An 18,209-nucleotide genomic window follows, 5' to 3' on the forward strand; every position below is an offset into this window, starting at 1 on the left:
CGGGAGATGGTGATGGACAGGGAGGCCTGGCGTGCTGCCATTCATGAGGTCGCAAAGAGTCGGACACGACTGAGCGACTGAACTGAACTGAACTGATACATGTTTCAAATTTATGAAAGCGATGCAGAAAGAAGTGAGGAAATGAGCCCTTATTGATTACTAATGCTTACTACATACTGAGCCAGTCATTTTGCATATGTTTGTTTATTCAGTCTCCCCAACAGCCCAGTAAAGTGGCTACAATTATGTAATAAAGGAACTGAGAGGTAAACAATTTTCTTAAGCCAAACAACTAGTAAATGGCAGACTGGGACGGTGACCTTTACATTACTATGGCAGGGAGCAAGTCCAAGGTCATCTGACCCTCTCTGCATCAAGCAGTTGGACTTCCTTAATGAGTAGTCTTATACTTGGGATCCAGGTTCCCCTCTGAGCCACCCTGCTAAAGGCCAACAGGTTTACAGCAACCCCCACCTGCCTGGAACCTAGCAGACCCTATGTGCTACTTGCTGTCTTCTTGATGAGACTAGGGCAGAGGTGACCACGAATTTTGATTTCCAATCTGCCACTTGAGGTGTCTAGCGTCAGGGAGGATCCCAGGAGAGAAGGTGCTGGGTCATTGCTGGCCTGCGCTCAGCGGCTCCACCCGCAGCCAGAGTCCGCCCTCAGTGCGCAGGATAAGCTCTGGCTTCCGGCATGGCTCCTTATCCGGCAGAACGCGGAAGCGCAGCAAGGTGAACGCCAAGATCACTTTCATCTCAGTCATGGCGAAGGTCTGCCCAATGCAGTTCCTGCAGGCAGGAGTGGTGGCTCTGACTACTCCCTGGACCTTCATCCCAGCCTCATCAAGCTGGAAATCTGGCCCACAACCCCCATCCCCATCTGTAGAGACAGAGAAGTCGAACAATGCCTGGGCCCCCTGACATGGGTTTGCATATCCCCTGGGCCTGGTCCAGATCCCAGTTCTGAACACAGATGCAGGAAGGAAAGGGCTCTCAGCACATGGCAGGCCCCTCCTTGGGCCCACCTCCATTCCCCAAACGTCTATCTGTCACCTCCAGGGCAGGGGAGGGAAGGAAAGCCAGAACTCTGACTATCTTCATTTTTCCCACCCCACTGCCTGACAGTCATGCGTGGAATCTCAGTCCCAGATGCTGCCACCCCCACCACCGCATTCCCACCTCAAATGCCCAATGTCCTCACCTGGGACCTGCTGAGAAGGGAATAAAAGCCAGAGGTGACCTCCCTTTGATGTTTTCTGGGTCGAAGCGGAAGGGGTCATAGATCTGGGGGCAAGACAAGACAGGGTTGCTGGGTGGTATCTCCCAGGACGTCCATCCTTGGAAAGGCAAATGTGTTTATAATAGGGAGGGAGTGATGTCTGATTTGCCAGAACTCTGTGCCCTCCTTGGGTCTCCAAAGGGAAATGGACAAAGATGATGGAGGTAGGGTGTGGGGGAGGCATCACCTCAGGGTCTGGCCACACAGATGGGTTGTGGTGGGTCCCGAAAATATCAATGAGGCAGACAACACCTGTGGAACAGGAGGGACCAGTCAGGACTAGTTCCTCCCTGCCTTACTGGCCCCCTTTCTGACCGGGAACCTCCTCCCCTAGTCATTGTGGGCACCTTTGGGGACGACCCGGCCATCTGGGAGCACAATGTCCTGGGTACAGCGGCGGGAGATGCTGGTAACTGGGGGGTGCAACCGCAGACTCTCCTTGATGCACATGGTCAGGAAGGGCAACTGGGCCAGGTCATCCCTATGGAAACCTCATGACAATTATCCAGGGAACAAAAACAGAGACACTCCTCAGCCCTTTGACTGTTCCTTAAGATCCTTCTTCCTAAAAAAAAATCACAGGTGGATAAACTATCTCCAAATTGATTAAGTCATATACATAAATATAGACAGCTCTTTCTTTGACCATCATGACTCAGTATAAGTTTTAAGAAAGAAAGAAGGAAGGAAGGAAGAAATGCAGCATCAAAAAAGTACTAGAAGAAACTTAGCCAGATATTTTTAGATTTTCTGAACAATTCACCTAAAAGACAATTATAAAAACTTTTACATTTTTGTAAACATAAAACATTTTTATGGCAAGACCACAAAGTCAGAAGACAAATGAGTAAGAAAAAGATTCAATGTTTACTCTTCTGTAACTACAGGACTAGAGATTCTAGCTAATACACTTATGAGGTGGGAGAGGAGAGTAATGCCATTTGAAATGTGGGGTAAATGTGTCATTTTTTGCAGATAGTGATTTTATATTTAGAAAACAAGTGAATTCACTGGAAAACTTTTATAAACATTGAAGACAAGATCCAGTAAGTGGGGGCTGAATTCTTTTTTTTTTTTAATCTCCCCCTTTCTGTGTGGTTATTTAAATTCTTCATAGCTGATACAGTTAACTAGCTCAAAACTGGAAAACTTCAAGACAAACTCCATATGGTCCAACAGCACTCACTTCCCTCCACAGTTTTCCTAGTGATTATTTTTTATGTATCCTTTCAGAGGTAACTTTTTGCATTAAAAAATAAATTATATAGTAGCATACTGAATACCATACACACTACTGTTCATTTCAAGTAACGTAAACCAATGTCTTATACATCTCTTGGAATTTGTGTCAAAAACAGGGCTTTCCACACTCTGGAGCTAGAAAATAATTTTTCATGGTTTATCCTACAGACTTTAAGACTTCTTTATTTTTCATTTAAATCTTTGATTCTTGTGGATGTTATTTTCTTATAAGGCACAAGAAGCAGGATGAATTAACTTTTCTCCATATACATCCCTAGTTGACCCAGAGGTTTTATTAAACAACCTTTATTTTTCCTAATGATAAGAGACTAAATATTTAGCATTTGCTGTTGTTTGCTATGGACAAGAAAGCTTTATCCATAAATTATTAGTTTTTCTATTAGAAATAGCAGTCAGAAGAGATAATAAAAGAAAAGATGATGATGATACAAAGTGTGTGTGTGTTGGTATCTCAGTTGTGTCCGACTGTGAGACTCCATGGACTGCAGTTTGCCAGCTTCCTCTGTCCATGGAATTCTCGGGCAAGAATATTGAAGTGGGTTGCCATTCCCATCTCCATGATATAAAGCATCTGAATTCAACTTATCAAGAAATGTGAATGTGTTCTGTCCAAATAAACTTATAAATATTTTTCAATCCAGATAGGCATATGGTTTACCATAACAACAAGGGTATCTAAGGGTTAATTTAACAACATGTGAGTATTATCTTTATGCTAAAATTGTAGGCTCCATTAAAAGCCTGGAGATTACTTGGATTTCCAAAAATGGATATCCGCTTCATGCTCTGGGATACTGTGTATTAATATTATGCTTCCCACAGGTCAATTATATATTCACAACAACCACCTCTCTCCATCCTTCCTTTCTCTCTCTCTTCTCCCTCCCTCTTCACCAGGCTAGGAGCTCCTGGAAGGCAAAGACTGGGGGGCATCTGGGACCTTCCTGAATCTCCAGGACAACAAAGAAGCTGGAAAGAACTGGAGATGGCATAGAACTGGGGATAGGGAAACAGGGTGGCAGTGTTTACTAAATGGGGACGAGGTGGAGAAAGATGCAGGTGTCCCTGGACAAGAGTTTAATACTTTATTCCCTCGATGATCCTTCTGAATCCTGGACTAAATAATATGAGGAACTAGAGGGGGAAGGAGATGAGGAAACACAGAGTAAAGATGTTTGAAAACATGTGATTTCAGAGAGAAAATTAAGGGAGTGGAGGGGAAGTTCACTTACTGAATTTGTGCCAAGTGTCATCATCTGTCCTCACACATTGTTGCAAATTATCTCAGAATCCAAATTTTTGTCCCAAGAGCCAGTTTGCCCTGCTATACATGCTGAGTACTAGATCTTGCCTCTGGGCTCTGTTCCTATTCCCACTAAGTGAAAGAATCAACAAAAAGATTTTCTCTCTGCCCCAACCAGGGAGCAGAGCCAAGGAGAGGGGTTCAAAAAAAGGCCATGAGGTCTTGAACTCACCATTCAATCTCTTTAGACTCACGGTCCCTCAGAAGGTCTTGCACTTCTTGCCGGCAGCGCTCCTGGTATTCTGGGTGCTTTGCAAGGTTGTACAGGATCCAGGAGAGACCACTGGCTGTGGTGTCATGGCCTGAGTAGCATCCAGAAAGACTTCACCTCTGGGATACTTCAGCACCAAAAGTGAACAGCACCCTCACAGTAAGGACCATGGGGAAATTGGTAGGGATGAGGTAGCCCAGGGTCCACACACCAAGTCCCTGGGATAGAGAGACTCTGCCCTTTCCTTGTATTCTGAGTGTTTTGCAAGGTTGTGTAGGACTCAGGAGAGGCCACTGGCTGTGGCATCATGGCCTGAGGGGCATCCAGAACCACTTGGGTCTCTGGGTTACTTCAGTACTAGAGCATGGACAGCTGCTGGGAGCCAGCACAGGAGATCCCACCCATGGCAAAGGTCATGAGGAAGAGGCCTGATGGGCAAAGGCAGGTCAGGACTCGAGGGACTCCCCGACCCCACCCACGACAAGGTTATGTGGAAGAGGCCTGATGGGCAAGGCAGATCAAGACTCAAGGGGTCCCCTAGATCTGCTTGAGCATCTACCCCTGAAACCAAAATCTGTCTGTTATACTACACTCTTCTGACATTAACAGGGGCTATCCCTGACCACCTTTCTCTGGAAAATTAAATTAGAGCTCCAGTTATAAAAGAAGTGTCTCAGCTCAAACCTCTCTGCTGGCAGTCTAGCTTGTGTGACAGGTTTATCCACACTCCTGCTACTATGCACATGATTGTTTACAACCTCTTAACCATAAACAGCACAGAGAGTTTGGAGTATTTTGAAAGTCTTAGTTAGCATAGGGTTTTTCTAAAGATAAAAATCATGTTGGTTAAGGGTTTCATTGCTGAGTTAATCATTGCCACCAGGCCTCCATATCCTTAGGCACCTGGGAGTATGTTAATCAATGTAATTGGAATGTAGAAAAAGAAATATAGTAGTTTTGATGTTAACAATACTAGACTTTTGAGTTAATGAATTTTCTCTTTGTTATAAATCACTGTACTTCCCTTTCTTTATTATAAATCGTTGTATCCTTGCTATGTAAGAATGTAACTTTATCACTATCTTAAGACTAAGTAGATCTTAAGGGAAGACAAGTTTTCTGATTGATTAACCTTTATCAATAGAAAGAAAGATGGGGCCATAAAATGTTAATCGATCTCCAGACCAGAAGATATAGTAAACAAACGTAAGACAAAGAACAAAGATATGCAAAGAACACTCTGTCTTTAGATAAGGGTCAGAGCAGCTGACCCTGCATGACTCTGCTTCTTACATTTATCTCTATGTACAACTTAAAGTATAAAAGCTTCCCTGAAAAATAAAGAGACAAACCAGGACCAGTTCCACAAAAGCCTGGTTTCCCCGTGTCATCTTTTCTTTTTACTCTCCTTTTCAGGCTGATTCCCATCTGGACCACAGAGGTCAGCCGTGTTTACTTATTTGCCTGGGCTTCTAAGACCTGAACGGGAAAGCGCCCTGCGTCTTCACCCCCTCGGGAGACTGAGAGGGCACCTGCGGCCTATGTAAATGGTACAAGTCTCTTGTCTCAAGACTGTTATTGACTTTCTGTGTAAACCAAGGAATATAAGCCTCTTTCTCTCCTCTATTCTCTTAACTGCAAATTCTTTCCTTATCTCTCTCTAAATCTATATATCTCCCTCTCCTAGCCGTCCACGCTTCAGATACCCTGGATCCAACCGGGGCTGGACCCCGGTAGACAGCTCTCTTGCACTAAGGCCCATGGGGAGGATGGGGAGGGATGGGGTAGTCCAGGGTCAATTCAGCAAGTTCCCTTCCTTTCTCTAGCCCCAAACTGGGACCCTCACCCTCAAACATGAAGGTGTCAGCTTCAGCCCGGATATCTTCATCTGACAATCCCTTCCCATCTTCGTCCTAGAGAGAAAGCAAGATTCCCAGAATCCCATTATTTCTGAGGACCCCTGAGTCTAATGTGAAACAGTCTCTAAAACTGTATATAGGAACCCAATCCCAACCTGAAGCTCTAGAAATCCTTTGCTCAGCCTGTAACTAGAGGCCATATTCCATAGGCCTCCTCCTTAACATCTTTCTCTACTGTGTTGTCCCTGGTGAGAGGAATCAGTAATCTGAAAATATTTTCATGTTTATACATGACAGGGGATTTCTGCAAAAAGTTTCTGGCAACCTGGGTTACAACCTGGGTTATAAAACTATAGAACCTGTAGAATTTGCCTTCTCACCAGAGTATTTGTTTAAGCTCCAGAATAACCTTCCCTCCAGTCCCTCTCCCTCTCTCCATAGGGATAAAGGGGCTGATGTATCAATTGCCCTGTATAAGTTCCAAATGTCAAAATCTAGAGGTACTTGTACTGTGATCCAAGCATGGTGCCCTCATAAGCATTTGGGAATGGGGAGCCAGAGCTACAATTCTACTCAAGCTACTAGTATGGCCATGAGAAATATATGTGCTGCTTTGCTCCAGGCTTCCGTATATATATGTAGATTCTGTACATACATGTAGAGCCTACCTCAGTGGTAGACTGACTTATCAGTCTGCATTAGAGTCAAATCACAGGCCCTTCACAGTTTCAGACTTAGCAGTCCCCTACAGGCTATACTGCACATGATCATCTCTAAAACATCCCTGACCCATCCCTCCCTTCTACAACCACCTTCCACGGCTCCCCAGGACCCTCTGCATCCCATTCAAATTCTTTGATCAGGTCAAAGTCCCTTCTACCTCTTGAACTCAGATCCCAGAGGAACCCACCTTGGTCAGCAGAAGCACATCAATGAAGTCCAAAGTCTTGGTCTTTGCCTTGGCCTTGAGGAAGTCATCAACATTCTCCTTGGGGAGAGTGCGGCGCCGCTCCTGAATGACAGCATCTGTGAAGTCGTGCACTAGGCGGCAGGCCTTGCGGAAGCGCTGCCCGTCTGAGGTTAGGTAGTACAGGAAGTCCATGTACAGGGAGATCTGTTGGTTTCTTTTTGACACAAGCGCACTAAGCTCCAAGATGGCGGCGATATATTCGCTGGGCTTCCTGAGGAAGAGAGCATAAGGGAGGCAACAACTTAAAACCTGAAGCCCAGAAGCCAGGGTCTACCTCCTTTCAGGAACTGAGGCTCCTAGAACAAATAACCCACAGATACAGTGTGGGATGAGCCAGAAGATGTGACTCTTCAGACTCTTCTCAACCCACATCCTGTCTCAGTGAGCTGCCTCCATGCCCCAGGCACCCAGAGCACAGCTTAGATACCATGCTTCTCTCCTTTCTCTCTTTCTCAGTATCTGCCCCTTCTCCTTCCCCATACTGTCCACTTGTCTCAGCCCTTATCCTTTCCCAGCTGGTCAATGGCCCAGCCCCTTCCTTAGTCTCCTTACATCCAGTGTCAATACCATCCAGTGTCTACAAGACTATTGGATTCTCTTGAGTCAGATGTCTAAGCTCAACTTTAACCAAGACCTTCATGTGCTCAAACACCTTCCATAGCTCCCAGGAAACCTCAGATAAAGTTCATATCTTCTTAGACTGACTTCAGAATTCCCTTAAGATATTACCTTCTCATTCCTCCAACCTGTTTTTTTTTTTCATGGTGTCTCCTCACTGTTGCGCATACTTTTCTCATCCTACCCTCCTGCCCTTTATCAAAGGGTTCTACCTACCTGGAAGGAGAGCTCCTTCTCTTTCCATTTCCTGTCCTGGGTTGTCCAGCTCTGAGCCACCTCCTCCAGGAAGGCCCTTCCAATTGCCCTGGTCAGTCCTCCCTCCCCATCTACTACCTTGAGTCTATGACTCATATTCCCAGGCCCAGCAATGAAACTCACTCTTGGCAATTGCTGTCAAAACTGAAGACACATTTCTGCAGACTGTCCAAGGTCAGAAGGCTGATGTGTTCAAACATGTCCAGATGGGTGTGGCCCTCTGTGACCAGGCGCTCCCACTTGGCCTAGTCAGAGAAGGAGACAGAGCTGGGGCCCCTTCACAACCACCTGGGTGGACTACCCTAAGACCCTGCCTCTTGGTTCCAGGACCATCCCCAGGGAGCATCAGGCTTGAGTGGAAGTGGAAGTGCAAGCTGTTACTTACAGAACGTGAAGTTCTCATTGCTGGAAGTCAAGAGAACTGAATTTAAATCCTCACTCAGCCTCCTGCTCTCTATATATTCTTGATCAATTTATGACATGAATCCAATGCTCAATAAATCTTGCTTTCATCATCTTCATTGTTAAAAGCTGATTAGGAAACTGTCCCCTATGTTGAGAAAGGCCAAGTTCTTCCATGGGCCTTGAGTATCCCAAGTATCCCAAGTATCCCTTTAGTATACCAAGCATATTCTTGCTTGGTATACTAAAAAAATTGGAAGACCCTGATGTTCTTTACCTGGGCCATTTCTCAGAGTTGTGTTTGTAGTAAAAAAAACCTTGAGAAGTGAGGTAATGTGTCCTCCTGGAAAAATATCAGGCTTGCTTCTAGTTCTAAAAGTCATAGAGTCCCTAAACCTAGTAGTTCTCCCCACTGTAATACAACATACTTCATGAGCAGGCACCAGCTGAAGCCCACCTGTGTCATCCTCATGGAATTTGATTACTTGGAGGAAGAATACAAACCAACAGGAAGCACATGGCATTTACTGAGCCAAGAGTAATAAATTATCCTTTGTCTGTGACTCAGGACTCTTGTGTCTAATGGCAGAATCCATGAAACAGTAACAAGCTTACTTGTCCATTTGCAAGTATAGAAAAGTCCCAAGCACTTCACAAAATTCCTTCCTTTAGTTCTTCAATTCCATATATATATATATATATATATATATATATATATATATACCCTTTGCAATGTGATTTTTAAGTAGATTATAATAGGGCATGGGGCTTATTTCACCATCCTTTGATTCTGAGTTGGCCTTGGACCTGCTTTGGCCAGTAACCTGAGAAAAATGATGACTAGGGTGCCTCATAGGCTTCCCTGATAGTTCACTTGGTAAAGAATCCACCTGCAATGCAGGAGACCCCGGTTCGATTCCTGGGTCAGGAAAATCAACTGGAGAAGGGATAGGCTACCAACTCCTGTATTCTTGGGCTTCCCTTCTGGCTCAACTGGTAAAGAATCTGCCTGCAGTGTGGGAGACCTGGGTTAGGAAGATCCCCTGGAGAAGGAAAAGGCTACCTACTCCAGTATTCTGGCCTAGAGAATTCCACGGACAGTATAGTCCATGTGGTCACAAAGAGTTGGGCACAACTGAGTGACTTTCACTTTCAGGGTACCCCAAACCAAGACCCCAAAAGGCATTGCATTTCTGCATTGTCTGTTGTAACTTCTTTTTCGAGTCTAATTTTATCAGTTTGAGTCTTCCCTCTTCTTTCCTGAGAAGTCTTGCTAATGGTTTATCAATTTTATTTATCTTCTCAAAGAAACACCTTTAGTTTTGTTGCTCTTTGGCACTTTTTTCTTCATTTATTTTTTATTTCAGCTCCAATCTCTCTGACTTCTTTCCTTCCACTAACTTGGGGGGTTTGTTGTTCTTCCTTTCTATTTGCTTTAGATGTGATGTTAGGTTGCTTATTTGATATTTTTCTTGTTTCTTGAGGTAGGATTGAAAAGCAGTTCTTAGAACTGTTTTTCCTGCATCCCATAGATTTTGAGTTGTGTTTTCAGTGTCATTGGTTTCTAGGTGTTTTTTTGTGTGTGTGTGTTTGTGTTTTTTGTGTTTTTTTCCTATAATTGATATCTAACCACATAGCATAAAGGTCAGAAAAAAATGCTTGATACAACTTTAATTTTCTTAAATTTACCAAGGCTTGATTTGTGACCCAAGATGTGATCTATCCTGGGTCACATGTGCACTTGAGGGAAAAAAAAAATGTATTCTGTTGCTTTTGGAAGGGTTTTCCTGTAGATATCAATTAGGTCCATCTGGTATAATGTGAAAACACAACCCTCAGAATGGCAGAAAATAATTGCAAATAAAGAAACTGACAGAGGATTAATCTCCAAAATATACAAGCAGCCCATGCAGCTCAATATCAGAAAAACAAACAACACAATCATAAAAAGGGCAGAGGCCCTCAAGAGAAATTTCTCCAAAGACATACAGGTGGCCAATCAACACACGAAGAAGGTGATCAGTCTTGCTCATTGTTAGGGAAATGCAAATCAAAACTAAAATGAGGTATCACCTCACCCTAGTTAGAACTTCCATCATCAAAAATTCTCAAGCAATAAATGCTGGAGAGGATATGGAGAAAAGGAAACCCTCTTGCGCTATTGGTGTGACTATAAATTGATACAAGCCACTGTGGAGAGCAGTATAGAGATTTCTTTAAAACCAGGAATACTAAGCAAATATCTTGAGAAAATCATAGTTCAAAAAGTCACATATACCCTAATGTTCATTGCTGCACTATTTACAATAGCCAGGATATGGAAACAACCTAGATGCCCACTGACAGATGAATGGATAAAGAAGTTGTGGTGCATAGGTACAGTGCACTTAGTCATCAAAAGGAAAACCAGGAATACTAAGCAAATATCTTGAGAAAATCATAGTTCAAAAAGTCACATATACTGTTCATTGCTGCACTATTTACAATAGCCAGGATATGGAAACAACCTAGATGCCCACTGACAGATGAATGGATAAAGAAGTTGTGGTACATAGGTACAATGCACTTAGTCATCAAAAGGAACAAATGTGAATCAGTTGTACTGAGGTGGATAAATCTAGAGCCTGTTACAATCCCTGGATCAGGGAGACCCCTGGAGAAGGGAATGGCAACCCACTCCAGTGTTCTTGCCTGGAGAGTTCCATGGACAGAGGAGCCTGTGGGCTACAGTCCATGGGGTCATAAAGAATTGGACACAACTGAGAGACTAACACTTTCACTTTTCATGGGATCTAGAAAAATGGCACTGATGAACCTAATTGCAGGGCAGGAATGAAGATTCAGATATAGAGAACAGACTCTGGAACACAGCAGGGAGAAGACGGGGTGGAACAAATTGAGAAAGTAGGTTGATGTATATATTACTATTATGTGTAAAATAGATAGCTAGGGGGAAGCTGCTATATATGACTGATTAGCATTGCTGTATGGCAGAAACTGACACAACTGTGTAAGGCAATTAAACTCCAATTAAAAACTAAAATAAAAATAAAAGGGCATTGCAGTTTCTTCTCAGTCTGTTGGAACATTGCTTCTGCCAGTGAACAAACCTGAAATGTCTTCAAGGGAGAGAATCACATAAAAGGAAATCCATTTGACCTGGGTGAAATGATCCGAGATCAGCTAAGAAGGGATAGGCTACCCACTGCAGTATTCTTGGGCTTCCCTCGTGGCTCAGCTGGTAAAGAATACGCCTGCAATGTGGGAGACCTGGGTCCAATCCCTGGGTTGGGAAGATCCCCTGGAGAAGGGAAAGGCTACCTACTCCAGTATTCGAGCCTGGAGAACTCCATGGACTGGAGTCACAAAGAGTCAGACACAACTGAGTGACTTTCACCTTCGTGTTATTGTTTGTAAGTGATTTGTTACTCCAGAATGACTACTAAACAACATTCATTATTTCCCTAAAATATGTCTCAAGATTCCAAGGCTTCTGTGAAGAAAAAGAGAAACTAACACATTCTGAGCACTTACTGTGTGCCAGGAACATGGCTCCATTACATTATGTTGACCACTTTGCAAAACAAGGGTCATGTTTTACTTATTTATCAGCCAAGGAAACTAAGGTTCAGAAGGGAGAACAATGGCCTCAAAGTCAACTGGAAGATCCAGAATTCCAGACAAGATGTTCCTGAGTCCCCGTTATCCTCAAGATTCCAGCTGGAACGCTGGGTTCAAGAGACTCACATGCATGATCTCTGCGCTCTTCGTGAAAATCTTCATATAGGGCTTCAGGATGTTGAAGTGGAAGGCGGGTGTCAGCATGCGACGGTGGCTGCTCCACTTGTCACCAGCACTCACCAGGAGCCCATCCCCTAGCAGAGAGAGCCACAGGGAGTGAGCAAAGGAAGACCTTCCCCTGGGTCCCCAAAGTCATCCCCAATCCCCTTCACTCACAGTTACTCACCCAGCCAGGGTTTTAGAGTGCCATAGAACAGCATGTCCTTGGGTGCAATGGCAGCTGAAATGAATAAACACAATCAGGGGCCAGGTAGATGGAGAGGAGAAGGACTTCTGATGAGGGGTGGAGGCTTCCAGTCAGGAATCTGCATTCCCTCTCCAAGCCCAACATAGCAGAATGAGACTAAGAGCACAGGAAGCTGGGAGGGGAGAAGGGACCAGACCAGGCCGCGGCACAGAGAAGAGCAAAGGCAGAGCCCATAGACACAACTCAGTGTGCTTAGACACACCCCAGAATGACACAACATGCCCAGCATTCCTTGACATAGCCTACAGAGTCCAACACATTCTGACATGGAAGCAAAACCCAGCCCTCTACATAACACCTTTACAGGGACCAAGGACACCATGCCTGCCCCAGCACGAGGACCTCTCCTGAGACATCTGACATGGCCCCATGTGTTACCATGCCCTGACATGGCCCCAACATGCATGACACAACCTGAAATGATGCACAGCTCTGCCATGGGCCTGAAGACCACCTGACCTATTCCCAGGGTGCCCCAGGCAGGCTCCAGACAGGACTTGAATACAGTGATCTCACAGACATGAATCAAGTGTGAGCCAGGCATACCTTAAGACCCCAAACAGGCAGGATTCACACAAGGTCTCAGGCATTTCTCAAAGTGACCCTGAGCCCCAGACCTGAGGCAAACCCCACATGTGGCCCAGGAGTGATCAACAGGAGAACCAGACAATCTCTAATGACATTTCAGATAAGAACAGGAGAGACTCCTAGATGCCTCAAATGTCCTTGGCCACAGGTGAGCTCCAGACATGACTGAGAACATCTTTGAGCTCAGGCATAAAATATACTAGGTGGCACCAGGTATAACACACCAGTTGTGACCAGAATCCACGTGGATACATAAATGTGACTAGATGTAGCCATGCAGCAGACGCTGCACAGACATGACTGGAGGTCAGGCAGGTGGGAGTCTGCAGTGAGAGACAGTGGTACCCTGGCCACACACCCCACTGTCTGCATCACGGTCAGCCGCCCAATTAGAGGCAACACAGACCATGACAGGGGAAAAGCTGTGGCCAAGGATCTACCTGGAGCCAAGAGCACAGGCTTGATGCAGGTGGGGTGGAAGATGTAGATGATTGCACGCCAGGGCCCCACCCACCAGCAGGCTGCATCCCCATAGGTGCCAGCCAGGCCCTGTGTGCACAGGAGGCCTTCCTCCCAGCTCTGAATCTGGAGAGGAACAAATAGGACCTAATTCAAGCTCTTCTAGGCTGCCAGAGGGAAGGATCTGCAGGGCAGAGAGCCACACCGGAAGCTATGCATCGATTTCAGCAGCTGCTCCTCTGTCCTCACGCTTTCTCAGGCTCCTTCCCCACACCCTCCGTAAAGGACAGTTGGATGCCCCTTCAGGTGCAGGGAAGGGTCTTTCCCTGTGTGGATCCCAAACACCATGTTCAACTCACTTCTCTTCCACCCCCATATTCCAGATAAGGAAACTGAGGCTCTGAATATTGAAATGACTTGCCCACAGTCACACAGATATTATGCCTGACACATGAAGCCAGGTGTGCCTGAATCCAGGGTCTGAGTTCTTAACCACTGAACTGCTCTAAGCCCTAAAACAATAGCTCAGGTAACCCTGTGCCTGCCAAGATATGCAATCAGACTCTCAGGAACATGAGAATTGGTCCTATGACCCAAGCCACGCAAATTAAAGGGAACCTTCAATTTTTTCTAAAACTGTTTTAATGAGTTCACTTTTCTATGGGGGTTGAGCTTGGAGGATTCAATCTTACCAGGATAAGAGGGAAGCCATCACAGATGAACACAGAACTAAACGATGAAAACAGATTTCTGATGACATTTTAAGACCCAGATCCAGCTGTCCTGAAGACATCTTCCTTGGAGTTTACAGTCAACTGATACTCTTTCTTTGTATAGATCATACACGGTTGAGTTTCCACCACTACAGCTGAAAGAAACTGCAGCAGCCAGAGAGAGCTAGGGCCCTGCCCAGAGTCACTCAGCGTTCTGGTGTCGGAAACCAGATCTCTGTCAGAAGCTGCCCATTCCCCTGCTTGCCTGGTCTGTCTGTGGATGGGAGGGGCCAGGGACAAAGTTAGGGAGCCAGGGTGGGATGAGGTAGAGTCTCCTCAGGGAGATTCCTGGGCACTGGAGAAGGAAGGCCCTGAATTAGAAGTGGCTGAGCCACAGGATATGGTCAAGAAACCGACCCATTGGAGAGATGGATGTCACAAAAATACAGCCCAGATCATCCACCAGACATAAACTTTCATTGCTGGGGATCTGGGGATGAGTGAGACTAAGGGCAGACATGCCACGGGGCCTGGGATGCTATGGAAGCCCACTGCATCACTCTACCCTCTGCTTTCAAATATATCTGTTCATTGTTCCAGACCCGGTTCCAGCACCTCCTCTTCCAGAAAGCCTTCCAGCGTGCCCTAACAGAGGACCTTGCTTCTTCTTGGGTTGCCACAGCCCATCTCCCTCCAGCCAATTCCTGACCAACCGCACCAGGTCAGGGATATCCTGTTCCAGATCTGAGTCCTGAGATTGGGGACATCTTTCAGCAGGGCACCAGAGTGGCGTACAGTTAACAGAGTGAGGAAGGAGACAGTGAAATGGGGGCTGATGAACATATGAAAGAAAGGAGGAAATGGCTGAGCCAGAGAGGGGAGGAGGGGCCATGATCCTGTAGGGGCCACATCAAATGTAGGCAAGAAGGGGTTGGAATCCCTCAAATGTGTCATAGCATCCAACACCACAAGCTCTGCCTGGATACCTGAGGCGTTGGTGATGCTCCGGAGCATGTCAGGGTGGCAGAAGATGACCATTGGGACAATGGGGCCAAACCAGATCAGATATCCACGGGGGTAGTTGGCCGCCATCTGAGTGAAGTAGATCAGGCCCTGCTCCGTGGGGGGCACCTGCAAGCAAGGGAAGAGTCATCACTTCCCAGATGGAGCCACGCAGTGGACAGTGTGTCAGATTCTGTACAGATGGAGAGAACCTCTGTTTCCTCCTTCTCTGGGAGCAGAAGGGACATGGAGCATTTCCAAGTCCCAAGGATGTACCACAGGACACAGGCAAAAGACAGGCTCTCTACCCATAGGGAGGTTGACCTTGACTTGAGAAGTCAGATTTTTCATGTCCTGGGAATGGTCCCAGTTCCAGGAGTGCCTACAGGAGGAGATCCCTATGGGGGAGGTTTGTGGATGCAGGGTGGCCTCAGGACTTCTCCCTAGGTTTGGGTCCCACATCCTTTCGTAATCTGGATGGTCCAAGTGACCTCCAGTTCCTTACATGGTAAAGGGACCTGGGACCTTCCAGACCTGGGACCTTCCAGCCCTGGCAGATCCCAAGGGACAGACATTAATCAAGAAAGCAACTCAGACCTACAAACCTTCTCTATTGGCTAGGCTCTGTGCAGACTGCATCCTGTCTGTCTATCCCTCTGCAACCTCGGGATACGACTTTCAATCGTGCCACTGATAGATGAAGAAACTGACACCATATGCAACCCAACGGGAAGAAGATGATGCTCCTAGAGAAGCGTCACCTCCATCAGGATGCTCCATGCAAGCTTGACAAAGGTGCTCCGGGTGCTCTAGGCAGGTGAACATAAGTCACTTTTACTTTGGGGCTTTGTTCCCCTCTCCCCAAGGCCCTCAGGTGAGGGTTCAGTGCACTTGGTGAGAACTGGTCCAGAGATAGAGAGTGACTCAGCCAGGGTCACACAGCAAGAGGGGCCGCAGGAAAGAAAAGTGATTAAGACCAGACCACACAGCCAAGCCCTTGGAGGGAAGAGCAGAACTGCAATAATTTTATAACATTCCTGTTACCTCCAGGGCTTGCAGAGACCATTTCTAGACCCAGACTCTCAGGAAATCTACACAGCAAGCTTTGGAGTGCCCCCTGTTCTGGGCTTCTGAACTTTGCCATAATAAACAGGAAAACTGCAGTCAAGTCCTCCCGCAAGTTGTAGTTCTCATCCCAGACAGGAAGGAAAAAATGTTCTCATCTCTCAGCCGGGCTGTTAGATGGGGATAGCTGGGTACTCATTCCTTTGACCTTGACAGAAGAGGGTAATGGCAAGTTTGTCACCTAGATAACCAAACATTTATTTTGCATGGTTACAGTATGCCAGCCCTGGAGTATGCACTCTAGTGTCTGCTCCCTAGAACTAGTATCAAACTGGAAGGTGATTAATATATAATTGGACAGTTGACGGTTTAATCAATCATAAGCAGAACGAATTCAAAGATCAAAGTCTGGGGCACAAAGTTGGCAAGCACAGAGGATGGGGAGGTCTAAGAGGGCTTCTTAAAGAAGAAGTGAACTTTATCCTGGTTGGGCAATGAGCCTATTGGGATATCTTGGGAGGAGAGAAGGTAAGATTAGAAGAAGGGATCCTGGGAGAGAGAGGGTATGGGAAGCTGTGGTCCTGTAGGTCGGGGTGGGGAGTTGATAGCCAGTTCTTGTGGGACAGCTGTAACCCAGAATGAAAAGACACAGGAAATGGATCACAACCAGACCAGACCCTGGACAGCACCCTTGAGGAGACCTCAAGGTCACCATGGAGACTAGAGAGGTCAGGAGACCAGGCTCTGTGAAGGCTGACCTCAGAGATGCACTAATGTGTGGAAGTCAGGCAGGAAATGGACCTCAAAACAGACTAGGGCTGGAAGGACTGTATGTGGGGAAGGTCTCGATGGCAGAGCAGAGGAATGAGTGAGTGAGGAAGACGGGGCTCCCTGGCTTCCCTTGCTTCTCTGCTGTCCTAGACCCGACCCCCAACCTGAGCCCCATTCCTGACCTCAGGAAGTCCATCCACCCTGATCCCCCAGACCCATCCTACTGCCCACGCTCACCAGGTCCATGTGACCCAAGAACCAGTTGGGTTTGGGGGGCTGCAGGAAACATCGGAGGCGGCGAGAGTTGTTGTAGAAGGTGTAGGTCCAGGCCAGGACACGGGCCAGGATCCAGGAGGCCCCAACCAACAGCAGCAGCAGCCACGGGGAGGCTGCCACAGGCCCGAGTCCCAGCCTGGATAGGCTCAGCTCCAGCATCCTATGGGGTAAACAGGGTGAAGGGTGAGCTCCTGAGGGTGAAAGAAGAGGCAGTGATGGTGAGCTGTGAGGCAGAGATGAATAGAGTGAGAGGAGCAATGGAGTGAAGGGCAGGGTGAGCGCTGGGGACGGGGCAAGACAGGCTCAGAAATGGGCAGACATGGGCTCTAAGAGGGAATCATAGACAGAGAGAGACAGAAGGACATTCTGTATGACACAGAATGTTTGCGTGTTAGTTACCTACTGACATCCACTCATCTCCCAGACCAGCTCGTTCCCTGGAGCCACCCTGCCTAGAGCAGGGGCCTTTCCCACCCCAGGCCAGGCCACCCAGCCCCATTACCCCCAGCCTGTCACCTTCTGCCAAGAGCAGCTTGTCCTGCACAACTTCCCTGCTCCTCCTGGGAAGGCTTGTTCTGACCTTGACCCAGGAAAAAACCTGCCAGTGTCCACACTGAGCCAGCCAATCCTTGCTGCCTGCTTACCTCCTCCTTACCTGGAGGCTGTCCAAATAAAGGGTGAGGCCTGTGAGCAAGTTCAGGGTCATAGTTTGTACACTGGATGCTCAGGACTCATCACATCCCAAATGGGAAAACTGTGGGGCAGGTAAAGATGACTCTGGGCTCCCAGGTGTGCAGCCACACCTGCGGCTCTAAGCACAGTGTAGCAGCTAAAAGCATGAACATTCAGGTATCACACAAGCAGGGCCTAGCTCAGCCTTGTCTGAAGTCATTTCCAGGGCTCCTTTCCACGCCTGGGCCAGGAGGGTGTCACATAACACTTCTTGGGACAGAAACAGGGAGCTCGGAGACCTGAACTCTCTGACCTCCTGGTGATACAGCCTGGCAAGAATTTAAGTCCTGCCTCTCAGCACCCCAGGGCCCAGGTTGAGACATGACAGCTGGGAGCAGGAGCAGAGAAACACACCCAGCTGAGAATTACAAGGGGATAAAGGACTCAGTCGGA

The 18,209-nt window shown here is 46.8% G+C and overlaps 1 protein-coding gene across 1 annotated transcript; it reads right to left on the reverse strand.

Moving 5' to 3' along the window:
* Positions 1–616: 616 nt before the first annotated feature.
* On the reverse strand, positions 617–17,790 carry LOC128050497 (prostaglandin E2 omega-hydroxylase CYP4F21-like). The gene is made up of 13 exons (XM_052642752.1): positions 17,729–17,790; positions 17,046–17,244; positions 14,957–15,101; positions 12,130–12,183; positions 11,910–12,037; positions 7,884–8,005; positions 6,828–7,098; positions 5,905–5,971; positions 4,020–4,149; positions 1,629–1,762; positions 1,469–1,533; positions 1,204–1,286; positions 617–791 (listed from the first exon to the last, which is right to left on the reverse strand). The coding sequence occupies exons 1-13, from the start codon at positions 17,788–17,790 to the stop codon at positions 617–619; spliced, it is 1,635 nt and encodes a 544-aa protein (XP_052498712.1).
* Between the last annotated feature and the right edge of the window lie 419 nt (positions 17,791–18,209).

Source organism: Budorcas taxicolor, chromosome 7, assembly GCF_023091745.1.
Source record: "Budorcas taxicolor isolate Tak-1 chromosome 7, Takin1.1, whole genome shotgun sequence".
NCBI classification, from domain to species: domain Eukaryota; kingdom Metazoa; phylum Chordata; class Mammalia; order Artiodactyla; family Bovidae; genus Budorcas; species Budorcas taxicolor.